Below are 9,659 nucleotides of genomic sequence, written 5' to 3' on the forward strand. Positions count from 1 at the left end.
GAAGACGCACCACTCAGACCGAGGCGAGAGTTTATGATCTGCATAAGAACGTAAGTGAGGGAAATAGAGGCATCCAAAAGCTTTGAGAAAATGATATTTAGGCGTATCTTTATGTAGTAGTTCAAAGCGTGACTTATCTTCGAGTAGCGGTGATGGTAGCCGGTTGATCAAATATGTCGCAGTGGCCGCAGCTTTGTCCCAATACCGAGGAGGCAAGGAAGCATGGTTAAGCAATGTAAGAGCTGTTTCGATGATGTTTCTGTGCTTCCGTTCCGCCGTCCCTTTTTGTTGCGGGGTATGGGGGCATGAGATGCGGTGGTGGATAACATGCTGCTTGAGATGAGAATGGAGTGCTTGAAATTCACCACCCCAGTCCGATTGGAAGGCGACGATTTTGGAAGCGAATTGTCGTTCTACCAATGATTGAAAGGCAACGAAGGTCGAAAAAACATCACTTTTGAACTTTAGCAGAAAAAACCAAGTATATCAACTATAGTCATCGATGAAAATTACATAGTAAGTGAAATGTAAATGCGAGCGAACAGGTGTCGGTCCCCATAAATCCAAATGAATGAGTTGTAAAGGTTTGACAGAATGAGAATGGGTAGAAGAGATAGGGGAGTATGTGGCTCTTTGACATTTCGCAGGCCCTGGAAACATAATGTTTAGGGAGTTGAGTGGAGGGCAAGCCAAACCGTCTAATTGTTTGTTGGATAATGAGGAAAGAGGGGTGGCCATGACGATGATGCTATGTGTTGTGGGAGCTGCGTTCACCAACGAGAGCTGCTGGCACAAAACTTCAAGCGAGGCGATACATTCCATATTTAGTGCGACCCTTGAGTAGAACCTGTCCAGTAGAGCTATCTTTAACAAGACAGTGGGTGGGATGAAACTCGAAAAACACATTATTATCCTCGGTTAATTGACGAACGAAAAGAAGATTGCGAGTGATATTAGGAACGTGCAGAACATGTTTAAGATTTAACCTACGATCATATGCGGGTATAGTTGTGTGACCTGAATGATGGATTTGCAAACCTAAGCCGTAGCCAGTGTAGATTTTGTCTTGTCTGGAGTAGACCTGCGGAGCGATGAGCATATTTGGGTCGGCGACGACGTGGTGTGTGGCCCCGCTGTCCGGGTACCAGTGCGATGACGGCGCGATTGATGATGTGGTGCTGTAGGCTTGCGGCGGTAGACGAAGATGTGGTTCGAAGTGTGGCAGACGATTCCCGTAGTTTCCTCGTGTGTCTGAAGAAGTGACTTGATTCACTCGGGGGTCTTGTGGAATGTACGTGCGATTGAATCATTCGTAACATTCCAATGCTCGGTGTACGGTTCTGGAGCAAATTTGGCACTTAGGGACGAATTGTACGTTTCCATTCGAGCGTCCTGCTCCCAGTCTGTTGCCCCTGCCATGATTACGATTTGAGGTTTCGGGCTTACCTTTGCCGTGACCAGTGTTTTCTGAATTTGATTGAGTGAGGTTGACGGTTGTTGGAAAGTCAGTTGACTCCTTGACGGTTTGATGATGTGCAAGCATTGATTCATGGTAGCAAAGATGCGAGATGACTGTGCCCAATGACATGGGTTCTGCTGCTGCTCGGATGGTTGTAATGACTGGTGCATACTGCGTGTCCAAACCTCGAAGAAGTGCTCGAACCATTGTTCATTGGTCAATTCTTTCTCCAGATGCTGCGAGGGCGCTGCCGCTGGAGCGGAACTGAGCAATGTAGTCTTCAAGACTGGAGCTTCCTTTTGTCTGGGTGTGCAGTTTGCCGAGTAGTTCTTGCACTCAGGCTTCAACGGAAGAGGCGAAGTCCTTTCGCCAGTGTATCCCATATGGCCTTTGCCGTGGGAGCTTCAGTTACACATCCTATGACATTCTCTGTCATAGATGATAGGAGAAACCCCATGACGTGCTGGTCATAGTACCACCAGTCTTCTTTGGGGTCCTTGGCTTGTGGAGGCGGTTCTGCTTCAATGTGAGATATGAGTCGATGAGACTTCAGTGTAGGAATTACCTGAGTTTTCCACACTATATAATTTTCCCTTGTGAGCTTCATCGAAGGCACCATCGCGGCTGAGATCCTCGTAGGACCTTTACAAGAGGCGATTCTTCTCTGAGTTGTTGAAGAATCATCTGGAGACGATGAATCTGAAGCGCTTCCGTCGTTCAGATGCAGTGCTTCAAATGTTGACTCTGGCAGTGGCTCTAATACCATGATTGAAATCGATGTTTTCTGAGGAGAGATGAAGGAACGAAATGGATGAAGAAGATGATGAAATATTAAGGATAGAAGGATAGATTGCCGATGGCTGCTTTCTTTGTGATCCAGTTTGTCTCTTCTTATAGAAGATGAAAGACGCCTTAGGGCGGTTGTGGTGTTAATGGAGTATTGATGTGGGGTGGTGCCATCATTATCTTCGTCTGGGGACGCATCGAAGACGCCGCCTTGGCGACGTGCAGACTGGGCGAAGTATCTCTTTCGACGGCTGCAGATTTGATCGAGGATAGCCTTCTCAAACCTTCGGTTGTGTCAGCAGTGATTGCGTCATCGTTGGAGTTGACACGTGGACCAGGTTCCTTGACACTCACCTCAACCTCGTGGAGCCTTTGAAAGTAAAAGCTAAGAGCCATTGGGACTTAAAGCTAAGGGCATTTGGGAGTAAGCTGAGGACCAACGTAGCACCTTCTGGAATAAGTTTGCTGAACGTGACTCTACGTCTGAACGTAGCACATTGTTCTCATATTCTCTTTGTTCAAGAAGGTTGTTTTCTACGATATGTTTGTGGTTTTTGTTCACTCTCCTCCATATCATCTTGGTGGCTACATATTTTAGACTCCTTTAAATCAAGATTTTTAACATGGGTATCCACGTTCTGAACTATGTGAGGATGCGGCACATCAGCAGCCACAGGATGTCAAATTTTGGTATCTTTACCTCTCCAAGATGTTCACATGTACATTATCTCAACCTATATCTTTATTTTATGGAAATCAAACGCAGTTCATGTAATCTTATCTTTCTTTTCATCAATGCCCATAACTTGAAAATCATCCGTCATTCTGCTCGTTACAATGTTGCAGGAGTCCACGACCTTCTTCCGATTCGTGTTTAACGTCAACTTGCTGATTGAATTTTTACTTCTTCTTGGTGCAGAAGGTTAAAACTAACATTTCCAATCCAGCAGAAGGGAAAGGGGACGAACATTAGACATCTCAGAATCAAACGACAAGTTGCCTATGAACCTAAGCAAATGGCAAGAGAGTAAGCAGGAAAAAGAATAATTAGCGAACAGAGGACGAGGAACAAAACAATCAACGTTCTTTGGAGGGGTTCAGTCAGGGGTTTGTTGGATTAGTTCTCGAAAGATCTGAGTGGGTCGCGGGGATCAATCTCGGAGAAAAGGGGAAGGTCCGTCGCCAGGGTATCAGGAGACAGCCCATGACGGCGAAGAACCTCGATGATGCTCTCAAAGACAATCTTGTTACCTTCAGGAGTAAGATGAAGTCCATCGCTGCAATCACAACAACCCATCACCTTGAAATAGAATCAGAAAGCCCAAGCGAAACAATACTAGTCTCTTAACTGCCAAAAGTTCAGTTTCGAAAATTGAAACACAGATATCCATGCAGTATCAATGTAATAAATCAAAATAAAATGGGTCAATCCCAACGCGTGACTCATAAAAATTAGGAAAAGTATGAGGATAAGCCGGCATATACAGCGAAATCCAAAGCGTAATTTCTTATCATCAAGGGAAACGGTTGATAGAGTTTGGTAATCGTCTTTTCTTTATTAATTACTGATTAATCAATTCTCATATGAATGCATCTTGATATCGAGAGAATGAGCACCTGAGAAAAGCTTTCTCCCAGCCACTGAACTCTTGCATTTTGGTCCAAAGATCCACAACGGGAGTACTCGCTTCCCCAGCAACGGATACGCACGACTTCGCGTAAGTACCGGCAGCTTCGTTTGTCCTTTCAGACAAACCTGAAGAATTATCGTCAAACAGATGCCTGCGTAGTTCAAACATTAATTTTTTCAACATAAGTTGGTAAAATTTTGTAGCTAAAAAATTCGATTCAAAAGAATACAGAAACTTTTCTACGAATATCATCTGTCTTAAATGACGAACCTTCGTTTTTTTTTAATCCTTCCACTCATAATCACATCCGAATTATTTCATCGTGTCACGTAAGAATACTCGGGTCGATGATACACTAACTCGGCATATAAGGCATCAGGACTCAGTAAAAAAATCACGGAAAGAAATATGTGAATTATTCCAGGAGAAATGAAAACGATATTTACAAATAAATCTTCATCAGCTTCCAATTCAAGATGTCGCTATGTCAACCAACATTGTTTCGATCTTCAATGCTTTGAAGCTCTACGACATCCCTGTTTCCTGGTCACTACCTAACTGTAATTTCCATTCTTTTGTTCTAGCTTTACTAGGATCGAAGGAACTCCACGTTTCAGACGTTAATCAATAAATATCTTCAAGAGGATTGCAGTCATCGCATTCAAGAATGAAAAGACTTCAGCATTGCTTAGATGAAAGACATTAAACAACAGCGGCATCAAGAAAATCTGATGACCTTAGTCGACCGTCTTCATCGATAGGCGGCGGCGTTATCAGTATGATCAACGCACTAGGCCAACGTTTCTGCATCAAAGACAACACGACTGATAGATTACTTCCCTGATAAATAACCTTTCAATGATTATTGCTTGGAAGATAGTAAAACGTAGAAGTAAAATTGAAGTCTGTCATTCAGCTGACATTCTCTAATTCTGTTTTAGCGGCAGAAGAGGAACAACCGAAAGCTAAGTCCATGACACCCTCCCCTCCAGGCCAGCAAAGAGAGGATGAATATTTACATGCCATAAACGGGGAAATGCGTGACGTAGATAGATAGATTGGTAAATAGAAGGGCGTTCGATATTCAATGAACTTCAACTATTTTTCCTCGAATATTTAAAGCATAAGTAACAACTATTTACGGCAGATAACACTGTGTGACTAAAATGTAATCAGTATGAAGTAAGCGTTTGATGGTAAGCTCTTTTCTAAGCCCGTTACCCTGAGGAAGGAGATGATGGCGTGGAGATTTAATTGATATTCGGTGAGAGGAACGTGTTGGAAGGCGCTGGTCCGATCAGGCAAGCAGGCATCATTAGCCCCGAAGAAAACAGTCACTGCCAGTGGAGCTCGCTCATCCTCGCCGGGCAGACCGTCAAAAATTCGCTCCGCCACTTTTAATGCCCATCGCGTGTTGTAGCCGCTGTAACCCCTTAGAACGACGTCTGCCTGCTTACATGAAAATAAGACAATTATGGGAGATGGAGATGGAGAGAAAGAGCGAGGGAGAGATAGATGGATGGACGGATCGATGGAGGATGGTTGGGCGGGTGTATCAAAGGATAGATAGATCGATAGAAAGAGAGAAAGAGAGCGAGAGAGATGGATAGATTTAGAGAGAGATATAGAGATAGATAGAGAGAGAGAATTTTAGGACTTCACCTTCCGTGAGAAATAATTGGCTAAGGCGGCGCCCCAGCCTCCTTCAGTGAAAGACCACTCCGTAATGGAGTCCCCGAAGAGGATCAGCATCGGGCGCATCTTCGAGAGAAGCGATGGAGATACCAAGCAATCCCTTTCCCAGGGTCTTCCTTCTATGGCTGGATCTCCCCGTCTCTCCTACAAAATCGGGCTTCACCGCTGAAAAAAAAAAATTCCTATTTTACACAACTATTAAAAAAAGAGAGAGAAAGAAGGCTAACAGGACGAGCGTTAGAAAGGCCGCTACTAATATATTCCTTTAGAATTCGACTTAAGTTGTTTTTCAAGATTTACCGGGATTCCAAGGATGGATAACTCAGACAAACGCATCTATCTGTGTCCTACTGTTTTTTTTATCCTTAAGGCGGGTCTGTGCCGTGCGACATGTTAACACTGAAGTTATTATTATGTTTTCGTCTTATTGTCAGCTTATTATTGTCAGCGGTGTCAGGCATGATAAAATCATGGTCATGGCAGAAAAAAGATGGTGTCAGGGGATAGAGTGAAGAGCAGCAAAGAGAGGAACAATATATGACTCCCCGTGAAATATGCTGACTATAACGCGAAGGCATGCCCTTGATTCGGTCTTCCGACAAGCTTTATGGATAAAAGAAAACGCAGTTAAAGGAGACCTCCAATACAAATGTTGGGTTTGCATGAGTAATCAAACCTTTTGAGAACATCCCGTTGGATTTGCATCAGGAGTAATCAATTCTTTTGAAAATATACAGTGGCACTTTCTACCTGCTAGAATTTTCAATCCAAGTTTGTCCGAAGGAAATCCTTGCACTGATGAGAATCAAAGGGGTATTCTCAAAAAGGTTTGATTACTCCTGATGCAAACCCAACGACGATCGCCCGGGGAATTGTCAGGGACGGATATCATGTATCAATACATAATTTCTTGAAACTAAGAAAAATGGTTAAAATGGTAAGCCCTCGATATGTAATATCTAGAATCAAACGCGGGGTCGTACCAAAGGCAGTGCCTTCTGAGTTCTGTCAGTATATGGATATCACATGTACCGGGAGTATTCAATGTGAACGGGTGGCGTTATCTGGACTTAAGATCGCTCTGAGCTGTAGAATGGGCCCCGGCTTAGCGAATAATTGAATGCCCATTCATTAATGCTCAGCCGCTTAGGTCATAGTTGTCTACGACGAAAAAAAGGCGCCTCATGCAGTCATGCTAACTCTGCATTCACATACTTGGGAACAAGCGTCTGTTTTTTCTTTACAATGTGAAGTGGAAAAGCCATAAAATACGGAGGATCGATTGAGATAACCCATAAAAAGCATCAATGGATCATTTGAGCCCCATGATCTATTGAATAGAGTGATGGGCCGCAGCTAGTTATTATTTATAAAAGTGTATTATGGTGGTGCGGTGTCTCTGTGGTGGTAACGGCGTTGCTGTAGAGATCTGCAGGCTGCGCGTAACGCCGTGGCTTTGTAGAGCTACACTGCAAAAGCGCAACCATTGGACGATTCAGACATCTGGATGGCCCTGATTAAAATTTTACTACTGCTCCTTACATGTGGCAACACGTCATTCAACATTTTGGCTCGTTTTGCATAATGGGCTTACTGGCCAGAATGGACCCATCTGTTTGATCCGATTGATAATTGATTTAACAGATCGACTCTTCAGCCTGATGAAGGTCCAATCGTAGATATTGAGTAAAAATTTTAATACAATCGTGATCATGTCAGATCAATAGAATCTTTGTTTCACACGTGGTTCAATCTGATTTTATTGGACTGCCGACCCCTTGTAGCAACCCCCTATTTCTGCCAATACTTTTTGTTTCTGGGACCCATCAAAAGTTTATGCCGACTTTTTCTCTCCTACGACTAGAACGAAAAACAGCTTGTGAAAAATAAAAGTTGGAAAGCGGTTGTAAAGCAACAGTTTTAGTGACAACTAAATTTACAATACCATTTTACAATTTTATTTAATTTGAAAGAAATTAGTGACAAATAAATTTGGTCGAGGAAGACATAGTTAAATAGGTGGTGAATTTCTTAATAATCCTTCACTGTTGACTAATGTTTTCAAGTATTTCTAAGAAGACTAATATAATTTGGGTTTTATTTCATGTTATAGAGATCGAGAATAAAAGACTGTATTAGAAACGATGAAAACAATGTTAAGACTTAGATGAACGTCCAGGGGACAAAATTGGAAAGAAAATAATAGTTGACAAGTGGAAGCATTAAATAAACTCTGATATGACTTCCCCTTATATATTATGGGTTATTTCTATTCATACATGTCTGTACTCAATATTTGAACATTTTTTTGTACATTAGTCCAGTATGTCCTATCTTTAATATACTTATACTCATATATGATATTAAATAACTTGATGTGTCAAATATTATTGCATACAAAATCCATATTTGTTACCCAGCCGTTCACTTTTCTTTCATACTATTGTTAAATATATTTAGAGCAGGGTAAATAGATTTTTAATAGGACACAAAATTAATTATGATTCTACCATTCAAATGATCTAGGAACAAGATTATTCTATTAGTTCTACGGGTTTTAAAAGTTTTAGAAATGTATTAGGTGATGGAATTATATGGCCTTCAAGCAATCATACATTTTGTTGATCTTTTGCTAATTCAAATATATTGGTTATAATGTACTTGTGATGCTTATAACAAAGTCCATGAATATGTGCCGTGATTACTGATTTCTAATGAGATCAATGTATTATGGCCATTCAAATTCATGGGATATTGTATAAGGATTTTAAATTATTTTGATATAATAACGCTATCTAATCCTACTCATATGTTGATGATGTGTGGTAACACTAATGATAGATAGTGGGTGTTCTTTAGGGAAAGAGTTAACTAAAATGATCCATATAAATCCTTTAATGGCTTTAGAGTTGATTGTCAACCAAGTTGGCTCATGTAGTGGTTGTGTAAGTGGTCCTAAGATATGAACAATAAGGATATCTTGTGGATGGTTGGCAGAGTTTTGATTATGATTTGAGTCCTCTTTCCCATGAATCCTAAAAGTTTCAGTTTGGATGTAGAAAAAGTCCGCAAATGTGATTTAGAAGTCAAGATGGGATCATCCACCCTTGGTATAAAATGATAGAGCTCATGATAGATGGCGTGATGAAGTCCTTGCCCAAGGTAGTGAAAATATCAGAATTGTTTCTTGATGACATCCAAATGCATTTCCAACTGGGATGGCAGATTAGTTTTTGGAAGTTGATGATACCCTAAGTCATTCTAGGAGTGTATCATATCTGAGGGATTACAAGTGTATGGTAACCAATGAAACCGATGTCTTCTAAATAAAATAATTCAATTATGCCTGCATTCAAATTATTTTCAACTGAATAATCAAAATTTTATTAATCGTTCAATAAAAATCCCAGTTTATTTTTTTCTAGGAGAAATCAAAAATCTTATATTCACTCTTATAAAAATATGTATTATGATTCTTTTAATGTATTAATCCAATTATTTATTTTTATCATTATATTTACTGCACATTTAAGTCAATCCTTTCTCTATGACATTAACTTTAAATGATACAACATTTTCAGTGTAACGACTAATTACTTCAATGAATATTTAAAGATAAATATTATTTCATACGTCATGAAATTATAAAACCTTAGTAGATATGGTATAAATAATTTAAAATCATAATAAGAATTATAATACTTTCAGACTATCATAAGAGATATACTCTAACTAGAAAAAAATTAAGTAAAATAGATATACTTGGAACTTAGGATTTTCAGATTTATGAATATATATACTAACAGGTTGAATAAATTAACTTCAAGATTTCCAAAAATGAAGAAGTTTTATAATTTATCATTTAACAAAACTTTGGAGCATTTAAACTGATTATATTCAAACGTCATTGTGAATGTTCCTATGGCCTGAGTTCATTTTGATAAAATTATTTTATTATTTTGAGTACATAAAAAATGTGGGAAAATATTTGTTTCAAAGTTTATTTCCATTCTTCACAAATGATCCATAGTAACAAGTGATGCTATCTTGGTTTATTTCAAAGGGGAAGACTTTGGGAGTCAAGGATG

At 40.1% G+C, this 9,659-nt stretch overlaps 1 protein-coding gene across 1 annotated transcript; it reads right to left on the reverse strand.

The window, feature by feature from the left end:
• Positions 1-3,273: 3,273 nt before the first annotated feature.
• On the reverse strand, positions 3,274-5,784 carry LOC144703450 (SGNH hydrolase-type esterase superfamily protein). The gene is made up of 5 exons (XM_078575611.1): positions 5,539-5,784; positions 5,098-5,325; positions 4,613-4,680; positions 3,863-4,027; positions 3,274-3,522 (listed from the first exon to the last, which is right to left on the reverse strand). The coding sequence occupies exons 1-5, from the start codon at positions 5,635-5,637 to the stop codon at positions 3,363-3,365; spliced, it is 720 nt and encodes a 239-aa protein (XP_078431737.1). The 5' UTR covers positions 5,638-5,784; the 3' UTR covers positions 3,274-3,362.
• Between the last annotated feature and the right edge of the window lie 3,875 nt (positions 5,785-9,659).

The sequence above is a fragment of the Wolffia australiana genome, chromosome 5, assembly GCF_029677425.1.
Source record: "Wolffia australiana isolate 7733 chromosome 5, ASM2967742v1".
Lineage (NCBI taxonomy): Eukaryota > Viridiplantae > Streptophyta > Magnoliopsida > Alismatales > Araceae > Wolffia > Wolffia australiana.